The sequence below is a fragment of the Aspergillus sclerotioniger genome, assembly GCF_003184525.1.
Source record: "Aspergillus sclerotioniger CBS 115572 chromosome Unknown BO94scaffold_35, whole genome shotgun sequence".
Taxonomy (NCBI): Eukaryota; Fungi; Ascomycota; class Eurotiomycetes; order Eurotiales; family Aspergillaceae; genus Aspergillus; species Aspergillus sclerotioniger.
This window is the reverse complement of record NW_020291025.1, coordinates 299,102-324,961: the sequence shown is the minus strand read 5'-3', so window position 1 is coordinate 324,961 and position 25,860 is coordinate 299,102. Positions and strand designations below refer to the sequence as shown.

Below are 25,860 nucleotides of genomic sequence, written 5' to 3'. Positions count from 1 at the left end.
AAAGGAACGGTGGTTTTCGTCGGAAGCCCGGTACTGAAAAGGAGGGACGATAGGAGTTAAGTTTTGAGAGGGTGACGAAAGGGAAGAGACTGAGACGTGCGGGGGGGTAAATCAAAGGATAAATGAAGGAATGGATATATCAATGAATGAAGGAATGAACTCTCACTTCTCGTTGGAGATCTATTAAAGTATTCAGTGCAGAGTGGGTACTCGCATCTATAAAACAACCGCTTTGGGTACATGCAATATCCGGAAGATGCGTATTATCAAAGATTGGATGAAAGAGGGTAGTAAGAAATTGTTGTTATTATTATGAAAGGATGAGCAGGCCCATGGCGATGCTGCCGACAAGGGCCAGTCCGGGGATGATCATCTTGACGCCTGAGCTGGACGATTCAAATCCAGTGGTGGTTGGTGCGGCTGGAACAGTGGCGCCACCGTTGCTTCCACTGGTTCCAGTAGAGAGCGTCGTCTTTGTAGTGGTTGAGTTGGAGTACTTGTGCGTCTCGGTGCTGGGAGTGCCGGTGGTGAGCGGAATCTTGGAAGTAGGTGCGGTAGTCAGAGGAACTTCGGGTATGGCTGCTGGGATAGAAAGCTGGGTGGCTTGGGCGCTTGTTTGAGGAGCGGCCTGGGTTTCCGCAGAGGGCTTGATAAGAGGGACGCTCGTCTGAGTAGCGGTGGGCTCGGTCTCAGCGGCAGGTGTGGTACCTGCAGCAGGCGTCGTGGCAGCAGCGGCAACAACAGGAACACTGGATTCAGCAGCTGTTGGAGGAGCTTCCGCGGCTGGGGTAGTGCCAGCCGCAACAGGAACACTGGCAGCGGGCTGAGTCTGGGAAGTACTAGACTTGATGACTGGAATACTCGTCTTAGTAGCAGAGGACTCGGCAACCGGGACACTGGAGCCAGCTGCCGGGACAGGCACCGTGGACTCTGTCTCGGCGGCACTGGGATAAGCTGTTGGAACGGTGGAACCTGTAGGTTTGACCTCAGGAGTACTATATTGGGTAGCTGGAGGGGGGTGCTTGACGGAGGAAGCAGCACTTGGATATTCAGAGACCGCCGCTGACGTTTCATTATGGGCAGCATGAACAGTGCCGGCCGCGATGGCCAAGGCGGCCACAACATGATTTGAAAAGTGCATTGTGGGTAGACAGCTTAGGGAAGATAACAAAGTCCAAGTTAAGAGTGATCCGTTTGTGGTACAAACAACACACTTGGCCCTAGGAAGGATTGGGAGTAGTAGATAACAACGCAGACAGGTAGGACTGGATCCCCGGGTGCTTTATAGCTTCCCTCTCATACCAATCCGGTACCACCTCCATCAGTCGATTTAGACTCGGGGGCAAGTGCCTCTCAATAGTGCCATCCACGACTAACAGGTCTGGGGAACCGGATGCCGTAGGATGGGAACTAACGTGGGAAGCACAACACTGCTTTCGGAGTAGAATCGACATGGCTCAAAATAGCACAGCTGCTTCCCGAAGCAATAATAGCAACCCGGATAAAGACATGCAAGCTTGCTGTGAGCAGATTTGGCTTCGAGAACCTCCAAGATCATGTGACCCGGAGCCTTGCCCCCCGGCGCTTCCTAAAAAGGAAATCTGGCGGCCGGAATCAGCGAGCAGCAAAGGAATGTCGATCCATTCTTGCCCAAACCTCACTCTCTTCCACCAAGACTGCCAGGCAATAGTGCCACCTTAGTAGACGGAAGCATCTGCAGGATTTCGTCCACTGCATCGATTAAGCTCACCACGTTGCAGTCTAATCGTTCTCGATCGTGTCCAGGATCGCAAGCAGAATGCTGCATATTATTCCACACCTAAATTCTAGTAAGGTTTGGTGAATTGACTCAATTGAGGCACCTAGCGCGATTTGGGTATATTCCACAGAGAATCGAGCCATCTTTGGGTGATCAGAAGCTCAGCCAGTGAACTGTCAGGGGTTTGGAGGGGATTGCATCTCCCAAGGCTGACCAGTATCAATACCTAATAATGGCAAAATCGCTGTATTATCGCCTCCATCGTCCTGCTTCTGTCGGAATCTCTTCCCCTGTTGTTTCCTATGCTTTCTGGTGGCCTTATCCCGCTTTCGTTCGATGCCTCCTTAGAAGATCAAATCCAAACGCTCATCGGGCCATATCGAAGCAGAGGTAGAAAAGCGATATCTCCGGCTACTCAATTAGCAAGCAATCGCTGTGTTAGTGAATTTCGATGCTTTGGGGTAGGAGCTTTATCAAGCTTCACGCATGAGGGTCATCGGCTTCTTCTCAACGTTTGAACGAAGAATCTTGAACGAAGAACCGAGATCTTCGAGGCTGCAGACTAGGAACATGATCTCAATGTTGCATCTGCCTGGAACGTTCATCCCCGGAGGTACGGAGTAGATGGAGAGTTGTGGGGGGGGGGGGGAAAGAGGAGCAGAAGGACAAACAACGGGGAAGCCCATTCGGCACCGGCCGGAGAAGCGCCGATCGCGCCTCCCTCGAGGACAGTCCATCATCGCCAATTCCCCCATCTCCATTCTACTTCCCCCCCCATTTCCATCCCCCTCACGCCCCGTACGCCCCATCGTACCAGCTCCGGGGTCGATTTGTCCTTCCTCCGTGCCTTTGCACTCCGGCCTGATGCCACCTCTCGCCACCCATGCCTCTCCGACGCAACATTCCCTCCTCCTCCCTTCTTTCGCCCGGCGACTATGACGAGGACGCCGAGTCGCTTCGCTCCCCGTCAGAGCAGGACTCTGACTCGGAAGACGACGAATTTCTTCGGAGGTCCCGCACCACACTAGAGCTCGCCGAACACGATCGTACAGTTCTCGATGACGAAGAGGAGACCGAGAAATTGCTCACCCGAAGCGGGCCAACCCATGGTCTTCGCCGCATCTTCAGTCCAAGCAGTAGCAGCATTAGAATCGGGAAGCAAGAGCGCAGACGGCAACGCAAGCAGGCTAGAAGGGAGGCACGCAATGTCCGCCGTGGGAGGAAACGTGAATCCGCAGAGATAATGTTTGAGATGGAAGAAGGACACCGGGATGATGAGCGCTCCCTCCTGAGCGCATCTTCATCCGACTTGGATACGCGGGCCAAAGAATACGCATATGTACAGGTATGCATCATGGATATTCCCAATGTTATAGGTGATATACGGGTTTCAGTTTCTGACTACTTATGAGCAGCCACGGCGCGTATCATGGCGCAGACTTGCGCTCATCTTCTCCGCTATCTTTGTTCTTCTTCTTATCTTCTGGTTGGGAGCATACAAAGCTTCGGCGAAGTATCGGACCCCCCACTCCTCCAGGGCCATGCTGTATAATGGCACTGCCTTGTTTGCACCCACCACCATCTTGATATCTCTTGATGGCTTTCGAGCGGACTTCCTCACTCGTGGCTTGACTCCAACCCTGAGCTCTTTCGTCTCAAACGGCGTCTCTCCGCAGTATATGCTTCCCAGTTTTCCTAGCGTGACCTTCCCGAATCATTTCACGCTTGTAACTGGATTATATCCCGAGAGCCACGGGATCGTAGGCAACACTTTTTGGGACCCGGTGCTGGAGGAAGAGTTCTACTACACCCACCCCTCGGTCAGTATGCAACCTAAATGGTGGAATGCTGAGCCTCTCTGGATGACGGCCGAAAGTCAGGGTGTGAGGACCGCTGTCCATATGTGGCCTGGTTCAGAGGCGCATATTGGCGGTATGGATCCAACCTACCTTGATCAATTCAATGGCTCAGAAGTGCTTTCCTCGAAAGTGGATCGCATCTTGGGTCTACTGGATATGCCTGGGATAGAAGTTGAGTCCGACGTTGCTCCCCAAAGACCTCAGTTCATCGCTGCCTATGTCCCCAATGTTGATGCAGACGGGCATAACTACGGCCCTAACAGCACTGAGACTCGGGGCACGATCTCCAAGGTAGACGATATGCTTGGCAGCCTGTTTTCCGGTCTTGAAGCGCGCAACCTTACAGATGTTGTGAACATCGTGATTGTCTCCGACCATGGCATGGCAACCACTGCCACCGAACGATTAGTACAGTTGGAGGATCTGGTTGACCTGGACCTAGTGCAGCGCATCGACGGGTGGCCGTTGCGCGGGCTGCGACCCAAACGGCCAGAGGATCTCAAGGTCCTTCAGGAGCAGCTTGAGAACGTGGCATCGAACTATTCGCATGCCGTAGAGATATACACGCGTGAGAGTATGCCTGAACGCTACCACTTCCAGAACAACGACCGCATCGCTCCTCTATGGGTGATTCCAAAGACCGGCTGGGCGGTCGTCGAGCGCGTCGACTTCGATGCCCGTAAAGCCCTGGCAAACGGGGAGGTCTACCATCCCCGAGGCATCCATGGATATGACCACGAGCACCCCTTGATGCGGGCGATCTTCATCGCCAGGGGACCCGCATTCCCCCATGAACCCAACAGCCGGCTGGAAGCATTTCGTGAGTCATAATAGTCTTGGTGTGCTTGGAGCCAAACTTGAGCTGACTGGTTTAGAAAATGTCAATGTCTACAACATTATCTGTGACTCTCTCGGGGTCACACCGCACCCGAACAATGGAACCTTGCGCCTGCCTTTCCAAACGGTAGGCCTTCATTCGGACGAAGACACGCCCACTTTGGACAGTCCGGCCGACCCAGTCCCCAGCACCATCACCGGTATGACGCCAACCAAGATGCCCTCGGCAGAATATTCCGCATCTGCGTCGCCATCGGAAACTGCGCCAGAGGCTCAGCCTGAGCCTGATTCGGAGAGCGATGACGAGGAGGGCCCTACCTGGTGGGGGGTCCTCTGGGATAAATTCGAGGAAGCCAAGGATTGGGCGACCGACGTGTTCGACACTGTAAAGGACAACTTCACAGCAGCGTCACGATAGACATAGATGGAGTGGTTGCGGTTTTTCTTTTGGCTTGTGCATTTGTTTGTTTTATTTGGTTGTTTTTGCGGGGCGCGGCTTTTTGGAAGGGGACCAGAACCCATAATACGTCATCAAGATACCCACTTTTGCTTGCAATGTGATTTAGAATCTTTTCCGCAAGGGTTGTCCGACCGTGCGAGTGGAGGAGGATGCGGCTGAAGGCTGCGGCAGTGAATCACCGATCGGCGACTTCCTAGCCGGGATGGGCGCCCGCCGATGACTCAAGTGGAGGAGCCACTTGGGCACCGTTACACGCTGGCCCGCAGGATCAGCTGGAGACCCGCTCTAGATCCTCTCTCTCCCCGTGTGCAGCCCAGCACTGATGGATGCCTACCAACCCCATGGTGGCACGGCCGTGTCAGCCTGTCTGGCTGTCTGTCTGGCTGCCTGCCTGCCTTAGACATCATCGCCTGCAAAGACACTATATAAGGAAGAGCTGATACTCAGATGGTGAGCTCTCTCATTCAGACATTGCATTAGCATACATCTTTCATTCATTGGACAGCCTCTTATCTCTTGGCTTGGTGTCTAGAGGACCTTTCATACTACATCATTCACCACCACTACCTGAACAGAACGCCAATCCTATCTTGGTTTCACAGGTTTCACAACCCCTCTCACGTATGCTCAAAGACTTGATTAACGGGTTCACTGCGGTCGCACGACTCTCATCATGTCTTCCAACCCCTTTCTCAGCACTACAGGCAACAACACAGTGGCCATGAACGCAACATCTTCTCAATACCTGTATCCTTCCGAGACTGCTATGCTGGATGTCTTTATTCCAGGATACTCCTTCATCTCGCGGTTCTTGATATCATATCTGCACATCGACGTCTCCCAATATATTCCCTATATCCTAACAGCTGTCGCTTTTCTCGCTTCACTCCAATTTGTTTACTTCCGATCTTACGAGCTTCTAAGCGAATATTGTGTCTCAACGGCTGAGATCCGCCTCGAGGATGAAGTATACAACTACCTCATGTTCTGGATGGCGCAGCACCCGGCTACAAAACGATCGACTCAGTTCGTCGCCAGCACCAAAATCACCAGCGGGGCACGGTACTACGATTCCGACGACGAGGCGGATCTACAAGATGAGGATGAGTACGACGAGGAAGGTAATGTCATCTCGGACTTCGATGACTATTGGGCCAAAACCGTCGCACGAGACAAGTTCAAGCGGCTCCGCTTCACCCCAGCCGAAGGAAAGCATTTTTTCTGGTTCAAGGGTCGTCTTCTGACCTTCACCCGTGCCAAAGAGGAGAACAACAACACCATCTCCTATATGCGATATGTGCCTGAGCGGTTGTTCATTTCCTGTATTGGTCGTGATCCGACTATTCTGAAGGAGCTTCTTGCTGAAGCACAAAAGGCGTGGGTGGCGAGAGATGGGAACAGCACCTTGATCTATCGCGGTCAGAAGAACGGCGGATACACTGACTGGGTGCGGTGCATGGCGCGCCACCCCAGACCCCTCTCCACCGTGGTGTTGGACCAGGCCCAGAAACAGGCTTTCATCAATGACATCAAGGAGTACCTTCACCCCCGCACGAGGAGATGGTATTCCAACCGGGGTATCCCTTACCGGCGTGGGTATCTGCTCCATGGGCCCCCCGGCACAGGGAAAACAAGCCTCTGCTTTGCAGCATCAGGTCTCCTCGGTCTCCCATTGTATTTGCTTAATCTGAGCTCGAAGAGCCTTGACGAGGATGACCTCATGTCTTTGTTCCAGGAACTCCCCCGACGATGCATTGTCCTTCTTGAAGATGTCGACTGCGCCGGTATCACGTCAAAGCGCGCTGCAAATAGTTCAGACGACGGCAAGAATAACGATAACAAAGCTGCTCCCAATGCCAACACTCCCAATGGCACCGATGCCAAGAAGGCCACCGAGGACTCTACCACCGACAACAAAGGCATCACACTCTCCGGCCTCCTCAATGTAATTGACGGCGTCGCAGCTAGCGAAGGCAGGATCCTCATCATGACGACCAACCACCCCGAGAAGCTTGATGCCGCTCTCCTCCGTCCAGGACGAGTGGACATGAGCATCACCTTCGGCTACGCCCAAACCGCAGATCTCCAGGAACTGTTCTCATCCATTTATTCCACCCTCGAGGGAGACTTGCGCTCTATTACAGCAAACGGAAAATCCAGCGACGCTACACTGAACAGCCTCAAGAACCTCGGCATTGAAAATTGGCCTCCCATCTCAGACAAGATTCTCAAATTGGCAGAAGAATTCGCGGCTCAAATCCCTTCCAGCGAGTTCACGGCTGCTGAAGTCCAAGGCTATCTCCTGAATTACAAATCGGATCCTGCTGCCGCGATCTCTGGCACTGCGGATTGGCTGCAGCGTACAGAAAAGATGCGAAAGGAGAGGAAAGAGAAGGCTACGAAGCAGGATGCATAAACACGCACTCATATTCTTACTGGCGATGATGATCATGACGAAGATAATATAGAGATAGAGATACCCTACTCTTAATGAACTGTACTACTATCACATTTGATGAGCATGCTCAGTATTCTCATTTCAATGTCAAAACCACTTTAATACTTGTATTTTCACATCGACTCGTCGGTAAATCCAACAGATGAACTATGAATCCTCTTCCCATCTTCCCATACAATACAATCTTCCTTGAAGGTCCTAATAATTCTTTTCCAATACATGTACAGAATACACACATACACATACATGATTCCATCAACCCCTCACCCTTATCATCCTAAGCTAATTGAAGAAGTGCTCAAGTCGATTATGCTTCAGAAGGTGTTCAGTACCTCTTGAGATTATTTCAATGCAATGCAATATTATTCACGTGATTGAACTCGAAGCACATCTCTCCAAATGGTATTTATTATTGACCATGCATGTCTCATGGTTCGCTCCATGAATCCGTAGCGAAGGTGGTATATACTTATAAGCAATGCACAACAGCACAACATAACACAGGACATGATAGGATATGACAGGACAGGACAGGGTATGTTCAAAGTCCAAATACCACTCACTGCAACCCCACTAACGCCATACTAAATGATTAAAATTCAGGTCCCAAAATGGATACATTAAACGAACGAGACCTGCGTGTCCACGATACTTAAATCCGCAGCATACGTGCACCGTCTATTATTGCCACAGAAGCCGTGGAAGAGCATTCTATCGCCGCAGCCGCAGACTGTGCCTCCGCCGGGTGAAACGAGGTTATAGTCTCCGGATTTGACGAGCTGGGCGCCTGTCTTGGTATATGGGCCGGTGATGGATTTGGCGGTCGCCCAACGGACATCGTACAGCGGGTCCGTGTAGCAATGGGTTGAGTAGAAGAGGAAGTAAGTGTCTCCGTGCAGGATGAGGTTTGGGGCTTCGACGAGGGGTCCGTCGCTGTCGTCGCGGTCGAGGATCTGGACGGCGTCGCCGACGGGGGTGAAGCCGTCGGTGGCTACTTGTTGGAGGAGGATCGGGGTGGGTTTTAGGGGTGCGATGCCGTTGTTGCAATCGCCGCCGTTGCCGATGCTGTTGCCGTCGACTTTGAAGACTACGTACCGGCTGCCGTCTTTGTCGAGGAATCCTGATGCATCGATGGAGCCGCCTTGGTCCAGACGGCAGGACAGCGGCGTGGCGTTGGGGATGTAAGGCCCCGTTGGATCGGTGCTTTCTGATACGGCTGTGCCGACGCAGTGATGTCGGAGCATCTCTTTGGCTTCGCCTGAGTAGTAGAGGACGTATTTGCCGTCATTCTGGGATTGGGTTAGCTTGTGGGTTGGTTGTATGGGAGGAGGGGGCTGTACTCGTCGGATCACGTCTGGTGCCCAGTGATCGATTGCGGTCTCCCATCCTGCGAGGGTGGGCAGGGCTTCTTTGTCAAGGAGGGTCCATGTCTTGAAATCTGAAGACTTGGCGACCTGGACGGTCCTGTTATTGCCATTGGTGCCAAAAGCATACCATGTGCCGTCGTCGGCTTGAACGAAGCCCGGGTCGGGGAAGTCGGAGTCAATGGCCATCCATGGGCCTGTAGTTCGGACTTGGATAGGTGATGAGATTACCGACGTTACCAAGGCAAGTCCGAACGCCCATGATGCTGCTTGATTAATCCACATTGTCACGGTTGAGATGCCCTCGGAAATAAACAGATAACGTCGCTGTACAGAGCCTGCAGACTAGGTCGGGAGACTCACGGTTATAATTGAGCACGAACAAAGAGATACCTGCAATGTTTATTTTTCCCGGATGCATCGCATATGCTTTATATTGGGCGCCACGGCCATGGCAGGCCCACCTGTGCCGATGACCGCCATGATATTCCCCTTCCTGTATGGAATCGATCAGTTGATGCCCAGCGTCGGGGTAGTAACTGGGTCTGCCGGTCTGGGGATGGGGCATCTCGCCAAGCTAGATCCGGGCTTAAGTAGATGGAAGAATGGGTCTGAGAGGTGCCTAGATGCATAGTCGGAACTTTGTAGATCACTCAGGTGAGCTAGCGGGCAATATTGGATCGCCTTGGCATGTTTTGTGACTGAAGTGGCGGCATATGAATGCTCCCTCTATATGCAAGTGCCGCAAGGCTGCCTCTTAATCTGCCAGCAGAAGGATGTGACTGAACATGTAGTGGGTCACTGGGACAGGAGATTTCAAATTTGGTCGATGACTCGCTGTCACAAGCAGTCATTATCAGCATGTTGGACCAATCGAGCGAAAGCGATGGACTTGCTTGGATATGCCGGAAACGGGCATAGCTTGGCCAGTTACCTCGGCGCAGCTCCAGCGAGTAGTTTTCATTAGGGCCGATGAATATCCCTTTCTTTGTCAGTGCTACTTAAACGGTTGTGGATATGGACCCACAGAATCTAGTGGTTATGCTCAGGATAAAGCATGTACGGTCTAGCTTATTGGCCAGGAACATTGGTGGAACAGGTCGGATGAGACGGCGACGCAAGGGCAGCATCGATCATCAAGGGGTGGGAGTACTATGATCATGCCACTGACCAAGAGTAACAGGTGTGCCTCAAGCAGGCTGACACAATTGTCCGTGAGTTTCGAAAGCGACTGGATAACTCTTCTTGGCCGGGGTCACTGCATGATGCGTGGCTGCATGCCCCTCGTCCTCATTATTCCTGTTCCTGGTAGAAAAACGGGATCAGCATCATTCTGGCTTCGGCCAGTACCAAGGTGAGGTCAAAATTTTGAGTTGTCGGAAAGCCCAAACTTTGTGCAGGCATCTTTTGAGGCCGAGAATTCGAGGCCCAGGGCCCATGCTCGGCAATGAAGACGGATGCAAATTCGATGGTTTTTGTCTTCGTGTCGGCTGGTAATTGGCTTTTCTCCCCTTTATTTCCATTCTGTCTTTTCTGATACTTCCGCATGTGGAGTGAACGGTGCATGGGGAGTCAATGACGGATGACCAAACAGTCCATTCATCCAATAACCCTTTCTCGTGCAGTCACCCAGGCCAGTGGTTCTGCCCAGAAGGCACCAGACACATGGCCGGAAGGCTGAGTGGTAGTGCATGCGACCCTTTGTTGGTTTGCTCGCCAAGTTTGGGTAGGTTTCTTGGCCAGACTGCCACACATCGGGTGTCCTTTCATCGCCCAACCTTAAGGACGAAGGAGCTCAATCGGATCCCGACTCGAATCCTTCACATGCAACGTGTAGTGTTACCATCGCGCCAAAGATCTGCCGAGACCACGTACACTTCAATGGTCTTTCATGAAAGTCTCAAAAACAATCGCAACGGCGCTGGGACCTTATCCCTTGCCTGTGGAGGTTCTACCTATCCGGATCACCCCATTCATCAGCGTTCTGTCCGGCCATAGACCGCACTATTACCGGTCCCTTGGAACCTCATTGATCTGCCTTGCTTGGGCAATAGTTTCTTCCATAATGTACAAGACCGCTGATCTGGTCGATGGATCGTGAACGGTCGGGATTGAACTGATTGGTCCAAGGCAGAACCTGGCTTTGAGCCTCTTGGGCCCTTGAGAGATCTGCAGGGCTACCTCGTGTTCCCATCAGGTGAGCAAGTGGGCCTCGTGAGGTCCGACCTTTTCACCGTATTCTCCCCCGACCTACCCCGCATGAATTATCCGAAGGAAGAATAGAATCATCCAACGGCTGGAAAGAGGACGCTTGTGTGCCGTCTCACATCACGGGAAGGGCTTGGTGGTGAAAACTGTGTTTCCTGACTAAATACTTCATGGAAGTGCGGGGAAGCCCGACTCGTGTCAGCAAGGGTCTTCTTCATGCACGATGACCTAGAGATCGACATCGGGCAGCATGCGACTTACTCGAGACAATAAAGAGCCAGTGAGTGATAACGGCTTGCGGGTAGGCTCGGACTCGAGCACTGCCGTTGTGCACTCGAGGTACCATTCGCCTCGGAGTTGCCGTTGTCTTGAGCTGGAAGGACTGTCGGGCAGGTAGATTGCTCTAGGGGCTTTGTTGGGTCGGTATGTGGAATGATGCAAAGGGGAGTGTGACAACGAGGGGGAAAGTGAGAGGGAAAATGAAAGGCGAAGAAGAGGCATCAAGAAGCTATCCCCTTTTCAGCCACCAAGGTACCTCCCAGTTTCTCCTACATTCAAGTCATCATCACAAAATTCATCTCATCTTATAGTTATACTATCCAATACATCACTCATAGAACGCTAATCATTGAAAATCAATGTGTCCAACCTGAGCCACCAACGCCGTATGCATGCAAATAGAAGCGAAAACGTAATAAGGTGCGACATCTAGAGTCCAGTAAGGACCCAACTCTCGAATGGAACGCCTCGGGGCTGTCTCCTGCCATTCTCCTGTGTGTACAAGACAGGCTCAAACTCACAGGACGAAGCATACTGTCGGATCAGATGCCTCCAATAGCAAGACTCCGCTGCGGGTGTCAAATACCGATCTCGGAACGTTTTCACAGCATTTTCCGCAATGCGTTGCGCTGCCTCCGGATTATCAATAAGAAATGCCATCTTTCGATCTAGATCCGAGAAGTCCCGCTCTACCTCGACATAATTCGCCTCCGGACCGGACGCAATGAGAGCAGCATGGTGCGCCTCTCGCCAGACCAGCTTGTGCGAGACCACCACGGAGCGACAGTTCAGGAGATACTTCCCGCGTCCGGAGAAGCTTCGTCCTTCCGTATGTGCCAGGAACATATACTGGCAGTATTCCTCCATGGGCAGGAGATTGAACCGGACGTCGTTCTCATCGTCCCAGTCGATCACCCGTATGCTTGCCCAACTCCTGCCCTGAGCAGCCTTCAACAACTTACCCCGAATCTCGGGACTTGTAGCAACACTACCTCTCCAGGCAAGCTGCTTCTTCTTGTCCTGGAAAGACAACCCCGGGGCGAACTTCCCATCTAGAGTGGCCTCCCCGTCGTCGACTGCGGCAATGCGACGTCGGATCTCCTTGTATGGGCCAATCTTGACTTCAGGCCACGACCAGTATCCGAAGTCGGGCATCAACCAGACATTCTCCTGCTCGTCCCGCTTAGAATAGGACCAAATTGGCCCTTCACTATTGCTATAGTCCTCCGTTGTCAAGACAAACTCGATAGATGGCAGAGTATCTCGGTCCGGGAACGAGGCCAGGGCGCGATTAATAGCATGTAAAGTTGCTTTACCGCGGGTGAAAGTCGCAGGCATTGCGCCGAAATCGACTATATGGAGCTATATCAGACGTAACCGGTTAGAAACGCTTACAACAACGCGGTCATCAATGTGTAAACACACCTCGCCACGATCAATGATGCCCCGCACCATACCATCCCCCACCTCCAAGCCATCCAGCTCTTTAAACGTTATGCGACTTCCTTCCCTTAGCGATACGGATTTGTCGAGCTCAACGAAAAATTTAGGAAAGGCAAGGCGACACTGCGTATCCGAAAGCCCATGGTTGTCACCATCGCGCTCGACCATAAACTCCCATTTAGAATCGTTGACTGGCGTCAATTGCGGTAAATGCGAACAGGACTGCGGGGCTGACTTCAGGGGCGCCTTTAAAGCATATTTGGCGACGTCATTGGAGTACCGCGTACCAAAGATGATGAAGGTCGTGATGATTAAAGAGAGAACAGCACCCGTGGCCAAGAAACGGAAGCCTGACGATTGTCCTTGCAACAATTGCATTGCCGTGCCTTTTGTCTACCTGTGCAGGTGGTTCTGGTGCACTCAGCTCATGGAGACATTATGGGGGATAGCATGATGCAATTGTTGAAGCCCGGGGGATTGGCGTCGCCATGGCAACGGCCGATATATACATGTCCATCCAATTGGCCAATTGGCCATCACGTACGGAGTACAGAACTTGCTGAAAGCGCCAACGGCTTGAGCAGATGGGAGCAGGTAATTCTGGTGATAAATTTGATGATAATAATAAGCCAGGTTATCAATGGGAAAGGTAGAGGCAGAAGCTCCTATGTCGCTGTCCTGAAAGATAGGACGTCTTCAAACCAATAGGGTGCTAAATGCAATCCCTGGATTCGGGCAATGGCCTACTGCCGCCTGCGGACACGCCAGGCCCCCCTCATTTATCATGGCTTGCAGGCAGGTTGTATCTATGTTTGCAGATTTCAAATATGTACATGGAGACGGCCGAGGCCGTGTGGGGTAAATTTATTCAGGGGTATCTCAAAATCAATCAAGAGCGGGTGTAGAGTGGAAGGGGATGTCAATGCGTCAACGAAGGAACACCAGGCCTGCCAATGAGTGAACGCGCGAAAGAAAGGGACAGTATAATCTAAGTGTATGGTTAAGAAGGGCTAACAACCATGAACGCAAACAACACCGGGGAAAGTACTATATGCAGGGGCAGGCTGATGGATGTTGACGAAACCTGTTCAACAGGGGAAGACTGTTTCAGCTGGGGCCAGACGACACTCGAGAGTTAGGCATTGTTATTGGCCATAGCTCGGGCACCGCTGCTGCTAAAATAGCCCTCGTCAATTTTGAGGATCCATTCGACTTTCTGAGCTTCGGTTCGGGCCGCAAACAGGAACGTGTTTTGCGCACCGTACACCGCAAAAACGTTCGGACGACCGCGTGGAGATGTTCCGCGGTCGGACCCGGCGCCTGGACCATCGAGGAGCCGTGCAAAGTCAGGTGCATGGTCAACCCGTGAATTGCGCAGGTTGATCGCATTGATTTCGTCGCCGTCAGGAACGGAGTATATATGGAGGTACGGCCGACGCAGTTCAACAAACCGCCGGACCCATTGGCTGTTGGTATCGTCGGGTGTCAATAGGTAGCCCGACTTCAGGGAGGAAGTATTCTTCGGGAGGGCTTGGACGGTAGCAACAAATCGCGGCTTCAATGATGCCTCGTCCTGCACCGAACTACCATCATCACTTGAAGAAAATGGCTTCGCCCGCGAGGCAAAAGCCGCCCCGCCTGCAGGCGGCTCCGTGTTGCTTCGAACAAGAATGGCCTCAATAGGATCAGTCTTCCTTGTCCAAAGGTCAACATATTTCTGGAGCAGCTTGGTCCGACGGTCAACACGCTCCTGGCTACGGAGCGGCGTGGACCGTCCGCTGCGTGAAGGCGATGCCACGAGGCTAGTTGCACTCAGAGCGCCTTTGGCAGCATTCAATTCGGCAACACGTCGCCTTCGTTTGCGGGCGGCCACGTAATCGCGGACAAGTGAGACTTTGCGTGGAGCCCAAGTTGTCAGAAATTCCTCCCCTTTGACATAGTCATTCTGTGTGTTCATGCGCCAGAGATCAGCTGCGCGTTTGGCGGACACTGGACGAACGACTAATGAGAACATCCGGACTGTGGAGTGCACAATGCGCGTCGAATTGAAGAATTGCTTGAACATGGATTGAGGTCGGACATAGGTTCGACCCTGGATCTGGAGAGTCAAATCAATTTCAAAGGGAACAGGATCCTGTAGGCGGGAGGATATAAGATCCCATCGCAATGTCACCTGCACCCGATACTTGTCCGCAGTGACCCGGTCAAGCAGGAGGGATCCGTGTAAGCTAGAGTCCCATTGACCTATGATGGTAATGTTGGATGTTCCATCTGCATTCTCCTTCACATTTGGCTCCTGGACAAACTTCAATGGAACATCTGGAGTCTGCAGGTCCTGGTCAGGAATCTTGCCCCAGGGATCTAGCAACCGTACCGACCCCACGCGAATACTGGTGATATCATCCCATGGGAGAGTTTCGGCCGAGCTATAGGTGAGGTTCACCAGAATCCGACGCTGTAGTCCTTGGTGGAGCTGATAAGTACCTGCATCAAGGCTGTTACTCTGGACTACTTCGACCGGGAGGTATTCTCCCGTCTCCGCTAATTCAAGCACCTGCGCCCTTGCGAAAACATCGTGTCTTTCTTCGGAATAAAACTCCGTCTCCGCAATTCGTGGTGTTTTGCGTTTCTGCGGTGCCGGTTCCGCGGAATCGCGCATGTCGTCCCAGCTGAGCAGCTTATCCAGATGCATTTGGGTCACTCGCGCATAGACGCAAATTTTCAGCGCCGCAGTTCGTGGGCTTGAGAGTGGTAGACTCATACTATGAACGCTCTCGAACCGCACCGGTGTCTCGTCGAACCCACTGATCATTTGAGTGGTCGTAGCTCCTCCCTCGTCAGAGATGCCCGGCAAAAACAATTGCGCGTGGACATCTGACCCTTCCCATTCAGCAAACCCAACCATATCGCGCATCACGACATTGAATTTGAGGGTAGATGAAGGCGCCTGAGCCGAGGAGGGCTCCAAGGACAGCCTGATTATACCTATGACGTTCTGTGTGTATGGCGAGATCACTTCGACAGAAACATCTTGAACTCGAGTCTCAAATACTGCCGTGAGTGGGATATCGGCGTCACCAACAAGAGAATACTGTGGCGAACATGACTCGGAGAACGGATTCTCAAGCTTGAAGTGCTGGATATAGTCAGGGCGATCGATGTACTGGTGCAATTGACGCATAGCCTGGACGCGACGTTGGAGCTTCTCAATAGACCAGAGATGAATCACGCATTGCTTGAAGTCGATCACACGAACTGCAACACATGGTTTCTTAGCGTCGTCTAGCACAACGTCCTCATCTCCAGAAATGCCGTTTAGTACAAGGTCGTAAGATGAGGCCATGTTGTGCCCGTGATCGATGATCGCAAATTGAAACACAAAGTTTTTGTCCATGATATGGCTCATCACCTGAGCCTCCTTCAACAGAGAAGCATGCTGGAGCACTTTCTCGGCCATGCGAACGTAGTTTTGCTGGGACCAATGGCGGTAGACGGTGCTTGCAACTTCAAGCTCCCTTGCGTCTAACTTGGCGAATCCATTCTCGTAGATCTTGGGTACCGGTTGGCCTAGGTCCTTCATGTGAGACTCGAAAGCTTCCTTTTGCTTTTTCAGTTGCTCTTCGAATTCTTCCTTGGCCGTTCGCAGGGCTTCCTCCATGCGGGCCTTTTCAGAGCGTAAATCATCGACACCCTGGGTGGAGGAAGCTTCAGCATTTCTCAACTTGTCCTGATACTCCTCCTTTTGTCGGTCCAGCTGGCGCTGCATATCCTGGCGAACTGATTGCAACGTTGCATCACCCCCATTTTGGCCGTCATCCTCGTCAATAGGACGGGGGGTCCCGGGCATCGTAATGGCAGTGTCCAATGAGAAGTTGTCGATGGTGCCGTTGGACATGTATTTATCACGCACTGGGAATGAACTCAGCGAGTCGGAGTCCTCCTCGTTCTCCATTAGCCCACGGCGCGTTGCCCTCACTTTCTGCACGTCCTCAAACAGAGCGTCCAGCTCATCATCAGGCATGTGCGAGATTTGATCGGGCCCCAGCACAGCGCTGACGGCTTCACGGCGAGCATAAAACCAATCAGATTCCCTGCCACGTTGGGAAGGCATCGGGGAGTCCGCTCTGCTGGAGTCTCCATCAACCTCCGAGCCGGTCTTACTCAGGCTTCGGTCGTGTGTTTTGTTCGGAGCCGGCGAGCCCAATTGACTCGTAGTAACTGAATGGCGCAACAGGCTCTGCTCAACCCTCTCGGCGCGCGCTTCCTGCGGGTGGTTGAAACGGAAGATATGGAAGTCCCCCAGAATTATCCGAAACCCACTCTTGAGTCGCTTGGGTTTATCGATCCGCAGTCCATTCACCATGACCGCCGCACCCTCAGTAGGGATAATTGTGACAATGTTGTCCACGTTTTCGAACCTACAATGATCGTCAAGGATCTTCGAGCCGTTCAATCGTATTTCCACATGGCCTCCCTGTTCCATGTTTCCGACGATTGTGGTTCCCGGTTTGATGTTATAAACAAGGCACTCGGCGAGCAACGGGTCGTCACTGAGATTGACCAAATGTGGCATCTTCTTCGGCGTGCTCAAGCCGATGAAACCTTTCTCGATACTGATTCCAAGCTCCTCCAGCGCAGCCTCTCGCTCTTTGTGAATTTCCTCTGTTTTCGCCATCTTCTCCTCCCAGGTCTGATTCAGGTCTTTGTAGAGCTTCTCGCTCTGGTTCAACTGCTCGACAATTTCAGCCTTGCTGACCTTAGTGACCGAGCCATCGGACTGCTGAATGGAAACCATCTGCTTCTCTAAAGGAGTCTCTGGAGGGTAATATTCTTCTGCTGGGATGGCGCCAGCGACGCCACCTGCACCTCCGCCTGCGGCGGCGGCTACACCACCCCCGAGTTTCGACCTGAGTTGAGCCAACTCTTCCTTTAGTTCTCTGATCATTCGTGCGTTGGGGTCTTCGTTCACCACCGCGTGGTTCTTGATCCGTTTCGCCGAGTCTGCATAACGCAACGTACTCAGAGTCTCATCGAAGTTGATGTCGGCGGGTGAAATAGCGGCAATCATTGCTGTCATGGAGTTACCTCCTAAGGAGTCTTTCAGCAACCATGTTAGGATGGAATCACGATATGGAACCATTGAGGCATTCTTCTTCTTGCCAGCAGCCACATCTGCGAGAGCTGCAATGACACGACCTAGGGTCGAGAGCGACCGATTGATTTCAGCACCCTCCTTCAATCGAGCACCGGTCGCTCCGGTAGATGTTGCCCTTTCCGAACCCGCAAGATCGACTAGACTAATCCGCGACACCTTCTCCGTATCCATAGACGTCTCCGAGTCGTGGCGCTTCTGTGTGAGTGTTAAAGTGAACACGGCGTGCGAACGACTGGACGTCTCATTCATGTTCGTGGCAGCGACCGTTCTGGCCTTATTACCCTCGTCCATCAGGTTCTCAATCTCATCGAAGGAGCGCACTACAAGCTTGGCAAGGTCCTCGACATAAGGACCGGTCGACGGATGCTCGCGGACTTTAAGATTCCCCTTGTTCGAAGGGTTGAGCAGATCACGGACTCTCTCATTGTAGATTTCAAGATACGACACTTCCACCGTACAGCCGAGGTTCTTGTCTTGTTGGATCGAAGTGATGCGCTCGAACATAGATTGACAAATTCGCGGGATCACACCGAATTCCTTGCCGTAGCCCATCATCGAATACGATTTTCCGGAACCCGTTTGACCGTACGCGAAAATACAGTTGTTGTAACCTTGGAAAGCATTGTCTAGAAGCGGTACACCCAGGTCGAGAAAGAGATTGTCCTGGCTGGCGTAGTTCGGGGCGTTCTTGTCGAAAGACCAATACGATCGGTCGAAGGCGAACGACTTCGGCCCTTCTACCGCGCCCTTCCCTCCACCAGCCTTCCGGGCCTTTTCATCAGCGCCTGGCGGTGGGGTGAGGACGGTCTGGCTGCCTTTCATTTGCACGATACATTTTGCACCTCTGTCGAGTTCTAGAGAAGGAAGCACCGGGTCAGTCTGGTCTGGGAGGGGTTTGATCGCATTCCCAACGCCAAAACAACTCACCTCTGCTGTTGAAAGGCCGCACTCTCACCACCACCTTGATATTTCCTCCACCTGCTGGAGCCATTTTGGCTTATCCCCCATACACCTGGGACCGATCGCCCGTTTCCGCCTGTTCGACAGATAGTTCGCAAGGGGGTGAACAACACAAGCGGGAACCACGAGTCGCGAACGCTACGAGGAGCGCCGCCCTATGGGATTTCGCAAGCTGATATCTTCCGGGTCTGCGGCACCGACTGCAATGCTAGACGAGTTCTTTTTGTAGGACGGTACTTGAGAATTGATTGTTTGACACGGGTGTCAACAAAGACGTCATGTATATCGTGGGTTGCGGGCGGACAAATCGGCGCGTTCTAGGGGTAAGATCACGATGAGAATCGGAGCGGTGGGTGTTGGGGGCCGTCCGTAGTGTGACCAGGCGTTTCCGAGAGGGTCCCAGGATCGTCTGGGGTCGAGCAAATGGCGAAGGGATTGGAATGAAGAGACGAAGATAGGCGGACTCGGTCGGTCTCCTTGCCCCAAGCACGGGGAAAAGCCACATGAGGGATCGAAGGGCGGGATCGAGGCGGATCACGTAAGCGACCCGGTCTTCCCCCCGCGACCCAATCAGCAGCGCGGGTCTTTACCGGTGCTCATCGCTTTGCTTCCTACCAGTGAGAGTGGTTGTCGTTCAACATGCACCGTTATGCAGGCACACCTCTCTCGATCGCTCTTCTCGAGCTCCTGATTCGCTTTGCGCAACATAAAGTGTTGGATCGATCTGGGAGTTCAGAGATTGTGGCTCTGTAATAGGTCCCCGGTGACGGTTCTGCAGCAGCTCCGCCCGGTTTCCAGGGCGTCCGTTCATCCGCTAACGATTTAGTAGTATGGGCCAGGAAGAGAGCATTCAATAAACACCAACGCCTGAACATATATAGCCTACTGGAATCGTCCTTCGCTACAAATCATCTAAGGATGGAATTTTCATGCTTAGAAAATCCGCATTCTCTGTCTCCCTGACCGTTCTGAACAACAATATCGCCCGGAAAAGATATATAACAGTTCCCTGATAGATAATATGAGCTTAGGCAAGCCAAATTTTCTTGTCCAAGCGTCATGCCCACAAAGAACCATGGATACTCCGCAACCACATGCTTTCATATCAAAGCTTTGGATTCTGCTCCAAATCCTCTCCGTTCGACCGATTCCGCTTCTCGCACTCACCCATATATTATCGACCACGACCAGAACATTGCCAAAGGTCATACTCCAGATACCCCGCATCATGGGATGTTTCTCGGGCACCCAGATAATTATTAATCCGTATAAACTTTCCACTGATTAGACTGCCGCTGACTGGGCCCAATCCGCCTCTCTGCATACACGAAGAGCAGCTACCCGGAATCCTGCTGACATCGCTTAGTATAGACAGCACAGGCGGTCATGAAATTTCGCTTTGATCCTGAGCACTGCCACAGCTCCCAAAAATTGCTGTATCTAGCAAGGAGTCAACACCGCGGGGGAAGGGACTTTAGCCTTGATTTCGTTGTGGTATATCCCTCTCATGCTGCGCGATTTTGTGTCAAGCCCACACTACATTGACGAGATCCCCCACACGCTGGACTTTGGCAATAACAATAACGGTTAAATACTTCATCGGGTCCGACATATAATCATGCCCCCAAAGGAGTATACTCTAACAGTGCTGCGCAATATATAGCGAGCAGCGGATACCCAGTCTAGATAGTGGGTGGTAGGCAGGTTTAGTCGAATACTGCATGAACAGCTGGCAGTCTGCAGTGGACCAACCTTTGGACCTGTAAGACATGGCCATGTAGCCAGCGGTGAGTGTCGGTGCCAGCCAGCTTGACGTAGGCCAGTTTTGTACCCAATGATTGCAGGACTTGGTCAACGGGTGTACATGGCAACTATGTACCTCGGAGGTACATTGATACCTGAGTGCCCAATCTGGAGGGCCTGGGAACTGAGACAACGACAGCCAAGTCTGGACATAAAGACATTCTCTTATCCCACAAAAACAGTGCTTTTCCAGCAGTATTTGGGGCCTTTTTTTTTTCTTAAGAGTTGACTTCCGTGGATTTATCAAAAACGTGCCTCTCTATCTGGATGCCTTTTGTACATGGCGGATATATTCCAATTTTACCTTGTTGGATTGATTTTGGATCGACTACACTGTGTCCCGCCCCTATTGGCTTGATCATTAGTCCCAGACACTGTTCGATGCCGGCATGATGTCAGTTTATGACGTGAGGCACCTTATCTCTTTATTCTCTCAAACTTGGGTACTTTGTCTGTCATACCTGCCTTGCATAAGATGCGAAGAGTGTCTGCCTATCGAACCTTACCGAACGAAACGCGGGAAGGCGAAAACGTGCTCCGTATCAGGAGCTTATCTAGATTGAATGGACGATCAAATCGTCACAAAAGGACATTTAATCTGTGTGAATTAAAGCAGCCTGTAATCTCGGGGTCTCCGAAAAGTTTAACTTGAAATACCGAGCATCAACTCATGGAGAGAATCATCAAATGCCGCAGTGCGGAGGGGCCAGCCCATGTGATGAAAAATTGATGCGCTCCTTTTCATCTGAAAGCAATCCGGTGTCAATTTCGAGCGGGTCCGTTTGAGTTTCCTAGGGAGCTGATGGTGACAGATCGCAACGCAGCAGTACACCCCAAGGAGAACCAAACCACATAGCCTGCATGGAATCAAGGCCATGGTGACCAATGAACAATATGCAGTGAAAGCATTTGTCACATTGAGCATTGCCCTATCGAGGAGCGAGAAGGCGTACAGATGTCCTATTGGGTGCTTGTGCTGGACGTGAGCTTTCTGCTCATTCCTGCCCCTTGCAAAGGCCAGGGCTGCCGCTGTTCAACCTTGCTATTAGTTGTGTGATGTTATGGTCCGATGATGGTAATGTGTAAGGGGTCCTCCGACAGACCATAGGCTGGGCTCCTGAAGCCTCCACTGCATACATGAGACAGCAACTTGGATTGGTGTAAGATTGGTTTCATCCACAGTCCTGTAATTGGATTTCACTGGATGGGCAGCGTTAATTTGCCTAGACGTAAGCCACGTCGCCCAATACGTAGCCGCAGCTCTTGTGGATAACACGGCACAGAACGTAAGGTCAGGGAACGATGGCTGTCGTAAAGCCCCGCGCTTTGCGACGGATTTCGATACTTACAAGCCGAAGGGACCGAAGACTGTGGACGATTCGCTCCTTGCGTCCCATCTCTCGGTTCTTTATTCGATTGATCAGTCACCAGATTAGCACCTGGAGCTCTCCTATGTCCTTATACAGCAGAAGAGGCCGTATCATGAGGTCTGCACATGATTGCTGTGGAGGATGCGTATGCCAGATTGAGTAAACGATTGTCCATGACTTCATCTGGAAACTTACCGCTTAGCATAGCAAGAGGGCGCCAATATTCCCGTCTTGACCTGCCGACGACAATGGGGCATAGTCCTCTGATCACCCCCAAATTAATCTTTCAGTAAGAGTATCTGGCTATACAACGGTAATGCCAAGTATGGAGTACCTTCGCGACCTTCCCCTGTTGCCTCTTCAGTCAATCTGCTTCTTTGTATGATGCGCATGGGATGATAGTAGGGATACTGAATCCTACATCGGTATCTCGTTTCTCAAGCGTTTCCACATACCTTAAAGCCAATGCAGCAAGAGCAATGTTACCCGCTTGGGTGAGTGGCAGTTTTGAGTACAAATCTCTAAAACTGCAGTCGCGAGGGGTCTAGTTTACGTCACCCAGGATCGGTGTGCCATCAAGCCCTGAATTGCAGGCACTGAGGAGAGTATCCTGGTAGGGAAATCATCTATATCTCTAGGATACTAGACGCAACGTAGAACTTGTTTGTCATGGAGAGCGATAGGGAAAGCTTCTCGAAGGCCATTTTGTTCACGAGAGCTAGGCTAAGAGATGTTTCTTCGCCACCTCCCCGGCCACGTAACCAAGGATAGTTGATATGGAGCAAGAGACCAAGAGAAACAAGGCAAGCGATCAATGCTAGTCTGTGCCTGCTTCGAGACTCAACATCTTCCATCTGGGATGGCATATGCATATCTGGTCCTACGGTAAACAGGGGGGAGGTTAGCTTGTGACAAAGGATATGGGATGGGAAGAGGCACTATTCATAGAGATATGTCAGGTGAAGGCGTGTGAGTTGCTATGAAGACGATCTATTATCAACAAAACGTAAGCAGGTTCATCGAAGATGAATCCAGCTGTACATTAGATATTTGATAGAGGTTCCGGCAGAGTGGTTGGTGGGACCTTCACAAAGCCTCGGCGCTCGCCGGTAGTAGATACCTCAGGCAGATTACTCCGCCCGCGTACTTCCACGCAACAGCTCATGATGCAACTACAATTTCAATTCACCACACGAGCACCGGGTAGGACACGGGAAATACGTGATTGGCTGCGCGCATCATTGAAGAGTAGCAGAAACGAGAGACCGGCATTTCCAGGTCGGATGTCTCTCACATTCTTGTGATACTGACACTGCTGGTCAAAAGAACCAGGCGGAGGAAAATGTCAACGAGGAGCGGTGTGGCGGGGAAGCCTGGCTGGCTTTGACGTCAGATGGCTCGAGCTTCCCCCATGTCAGTCAGTCAGTGCTGAATTGCTAACTGCTGAGTTGGAACCAAGATACGCCCGTCCCATGTACACGCGGTAATTCTGTATCCGTCCAGGTATGGTTTGTACGTTCCGCATACGCGACCGGCAGTATCTCGATACGCCGTACTTGCCGCCTTCCCGCACAGGGTTCAGGTGGGAAGTAACCCGAGAACAACAAATTGTTATCATTATTATTATTTTTATTATTTGTTATTGTGGTCTTACTTACTACATATTCACATTCTACAAAGTACTACTAGTAGTAGTAACCAGACGATCTTTAAGGGCTTTTCAACCGGAAAAGAGTCCCATTAGGTCCAGCTTTAATGATCCAGAGTGCAAGAGGTCAGTCTCCATCTCTCCGAGGGAAGAAAGAAAAGTCCCCATAAAAGAAGAACCAAGCGGTCAAGCTTCACACGTGGTGTGGAACAGATCGGCGCCCAATCTGCTCTGCCATCGTGCCGGTCGGCCTTATCCAACTAGATAGTAATCAGTATGGAGTACACACGCCGGTAAACCTTTCATAGAAGACTACATCCTCCGCCGTCTACTTCCACTTCTATTTCCTACGTACTTTTCTACGGAGTACCTTAAATTTTCCATATCCCAGAGATCTGGAATCGGTCAAGGTTGCTAATCCGCAAACCTCCCAATTATAACGCTCAGTTATACAGAGTACCCGTAAGTAGCTGCTCCTTTCTTGTGCCGTTAGTCTTCGATTCTCGTATTTTCATTTGATCTTACCTTGATTACTCTGATTTCAGTTGGGATCTTCATTTCCGGCTGGTCAGGGTCCGATGACCCAATTCTCTCGACGCCCTACTGCTGATGGAGCGAGAGGGAGACAAGAGTGGGATGCCAGTTGACTCTGGAAAAAAAGAAAATAGGCGGCCTAGTCCGTAGTATTACGCGGTAGGCTACATTTGGATCGGGTTGCATTATTATGAATTATTGTTATTCTCTTGCGGCATTCGCTGTGTAAATCCAAGGGCGCTAACAAGGACTCCGCAGGTTCACTGATTTCACGGTTCTTCCATGTAACTTTGCGACCTGACGGCAGGCAACCTGGTGACAAACCCAAACCATGAGATCGAAGATTTTCTGGAGTACTCTATATATACGAGGGCCAGTATGATTGTGGTCAAATGGTCCTGAGCTCGTGTTCGTGCATCGTGATTACTGTACTTCAGGCAGGTCTGCGATTCATGAATCTATATATAATTTATAGTAGCCTTCCTGATCCCAGCCTTGGCGGAGAACAAGGCTGCGGCTAATGTTGTGCCGTTGTGCTCAACATAAGGTTGTCTGTTGTAGCTGTTATGCCCGTTATCTATATTAGGTCTTTGATGATAATGGACCTCAGTGTTGGTCGTGTTCATGTCGAGTGATATTTGCACATCATCTACTTCGTAGTAGTACTTAGCACCGAGAACGCATGGATTGTCCACTCAGGGAGTCTTACCAAGATTGGTTATATAACCGAGGCTGGCCATGGCTTCGATTCGCTCCGCTGACGTTTGAGTGTATCAGCCTGTACGTAACAAAAGCCAGAATCCAGCCGCGCTTCCTCCGTAGAAACAATGTGATTCCACGGCAAGAGACTGCATGCTGCATTAGTAAAGTGTCAGGTCAGTGATAGCATGGCATTTGATTTTCATGTGCCTTTTCCATCTTTATCACTTCCCCTACCTACTAGTATGTACTGCCATGATGAGCATAAGAGCAAGCATATGCATTTATTGCTATGTGGGTTCAGTTTACTTTTTCCCTATCTAAGGTAACACAACCATAGGAAGCCGAATTTCTTCCTACTTCAAGTCTAGAGTTGGAGTTCAGAAAGCAGATAAATAGAATAAAATAAAAAAGATAGAGAGGACGAGAGAAAGTGAAAGCCAGTCACATAATCCTGTGGCTAAAGTAAACCATGATTCGCAAAAACAAACCAAGTAAAGCTCAAGTGGGCCAATGGGGGGTGGCTGGTCAATGTCACTTTGGGTCAGACAGGTTTTATTCCCGAGGGCAATTTGCCAGTTTTGGGTTGCACATGATGAGCGTCACAAATTCGGGATGGCCGGATGCTTTGCATAATGGGCGGCTACCTCAGATAAGAAATAATTTCTACCAACTACTTTACCGTAGCTTTTAGATAGATGAAGTCCACGGTCTCGGACAAGGATGAGGTCAGACTCGATCGATCCAAATTTGCCCCCTTGTGTAATGAGACAAAGTTCGGGAGAGGAGAGGGAGGGCCTAATATCCGAGATTGATTGAGCGCAAGCTGCCCGGCGGCACACACGGCGTGTCCTTCGACCCCAAGTTTTCCGGCCATGAGCCATTGGAAGGTTCGTTGGTAATACGGCTTGGCCAGGAGTGGGTAAGATACCAGACGATACATACCACGCGGTTACGGTACCTTACGTCCGGCTTTACCAGCCTTACCCAGGAGGGGAAAGAGCGCTGGCGCTAAGTGGACCGA

At 51.4% G+C, this 25,860-nt stretch overlaps 7 protein-coding genes across 7 annotated transcripts; 2 read left to right on the top strand and 5 right to left on the bottom strand.

Moving 5' to 3' along the window:
- Positions 1-78: 78 nt before the first annotated feature.
- BO94DRAFT_255480 (uncharacterized protein) lies at positions 79-1,299 on the bottom strand. Its single transcript, XM_025606462.1, has one exon. The coding sequence runs from the start codon at positions 1,139-1,141 to the stop codon at positions 311-313; it is 831 nt and encodes a 276-aa protein (XP_025463069.1). The 5' UTR covers positions 1,142-1,299; the 3' UTR covers positions 79-310.
- A 1,343-nt stretch (positions 1,300-2,642) lies between these two features.
- BO94DRAFT_608541 (alkaline phosphatase family protein) lies at positions 2,643-5,070 on the top strand (the record flags this gene model as incomplete). The annotated part of the gene is made up of 3 exons (XM_025616563.1): positions 2,643-3,104; positions 3,172-4,438; positions 4,494-5,070. The coding sequence occupies 3 exons, from the start codon at positions 2,643-2,645 to the stop codon at positions 4,871-4,873; spliced, it is 2,109 nt and encodes a 702-aa protein (XP_025463068.1). The 3' UTR covers positions 4,874-5,070.
- A 385-nt stretch (positions 5,071-5,455) lies between these two features.
- BO94DRAFT_255438 (BCS1 and AAA domain-containing protein) lies at positions 5,456-7,470 on the top strand. The gene has a single exon (XM_025606461.1). The coding sequence runs from the start codon at positions 5,589-5,591 to the stop codon at positions 7,329-7,331; it is 1,743 nt and encodes a 580-aa protein (XP_025463067.1). The 5' UTR covers positions 5,456-5,588; the 3' UTR covers positions 7,332-7,470.
- A 523-nt stretch (positions 7,471-7,993) lies between these two features.
- BO94DRAFT_560279 (glycoside hydrolase family 43 protein) lies at positions 7,994-9,022 on the bottom strand (the record flags this gene model as incomplete). The annotated part of the gene is made up of 2 exons (XM_025614139.1): positions 7,994-8,662; positions 8,714-9,022. 2 exons carry the CDS (start codon positions 9,020-9,022, stop codon positions 7,994-7,996), a joined length of 978 nt encoding a protein of 325 aa, XP_025463066.1.
- Positions 9,023-11,500: 2,478 nt separating this feature from the next.
- BO94DRAFT_525983 (DUF821 domain protein) lies at positions 11,501-13,082 on the bottom strand. Its single transcript, XM_025610337.1, has 2 exons — positions 12,650-13,082; positions 11,501-12,586 (listed from the first exon to the last, which is right to left on the bottom strand). Exons 1-2 carry the CDS (start codon positions 13,043-13,045, stop codon positions 11,654-11,656), a joined length of 1,329 nt encoding a protein of 442 aa, XP_025463065.1. The 5' UTR covers positions 13,046-13,082; the 3' UTR covers positions 11,501-11,653.
- A 605-nt stretch (positions 13,083-13,687) lies between these two features.
- Positions 13,688-18,901, bottom strand: BO94DRAFT_255381 (kinesin-3 motor protein uncA). Its single transcript, XM_025606460.1, has 2 exons — positions 18,750-18,901; positions 13,688-18,676 (listed from the first exon to the last, which is right to left on the bottom strand). Exons 1-2 carry the CDS (start codon positions 18,811-18,813, stop codon positions 13,803-13,805), a joined length of 4,938 nt encoding a protein of 1,645 aa, XP_025463064.1. The 5' UTR covers positions 18,814-18,901; the 3' UTR covers positions 13,688-13,802.
- Positions 18,902-21,188: 2,287 nt separating this feature from the next.
- On the bottom strand, positions 21,189-21,795 carry BO94DRAFT_255358 (uncharacterized protein). The gene has a single exon (XM_025606459.1). It carries the CDS (start codon positions 21,508-21,510, stop codon positions 21,229-21,231), a length of 282 nt encoding a protein of 93 aa, XP_025463063.1. The 5' UTR covers positions 21,511-21,795; the 3' UTR covers positions 21,189-21,228.
- Positions 21,796-25,860: the final 4,065 nt, after the last annotated feature.

Bases quoted from the DNA above. Each gene is read 5' to 3' on its own strand.
- BO94DRAFT_255438 (XM_025606461.1), top strand. From the start codon at position 5,589: ATGTCTTCCAACCCCTTTCTCAGCACTACAGGCAACAACACAGTGGCC.
- BO94DRAFT_255381 (XM_025606460.1), bottom strand. From the start codon at position 18,813: ATGGCTCCAGCAGGTGGAGGAAATATCAAGGTGGTGGTGAGAGTGCGG. The intron at 18,677-18,749 runs GTGAGTTGTTTT...TTCCTTCTCTAG, and splicing joins GCGGCCTTTCAACAGCAGAG to AACTCGACAGAGGTGCAAAA.
- BO94DRAFT_255358 (XM_025606459.1), bottom strand. From the start codon at position 21,510: ATGCTCAATGTGACAAATGCTTTCACTGCATATTGTTCATTGGTCACC.
- BO94DRAFT_255480 (XM_025606462.1), bottom strand. From the start codon at position 1,141: ATGCACTTTTCAAATCATGTTGTGGCCGCCTTGGCCATCGCGGCCGGC.
- BO94DRAFT_525983 (XM_025610337.1), bottom strand. From the start codon at position 13,045: ATGCAATTGTTGCAAGGACAATCGTCAGGCTTCCGTTTCTTGGCCACG. The intron at 12,587-12,649 runs GTGTGTTTACAC...CGTCTGATATAG, and splicing joins GCATCATTGATCGTGGCGAG to CTCCATATAGTCGATTTCGG.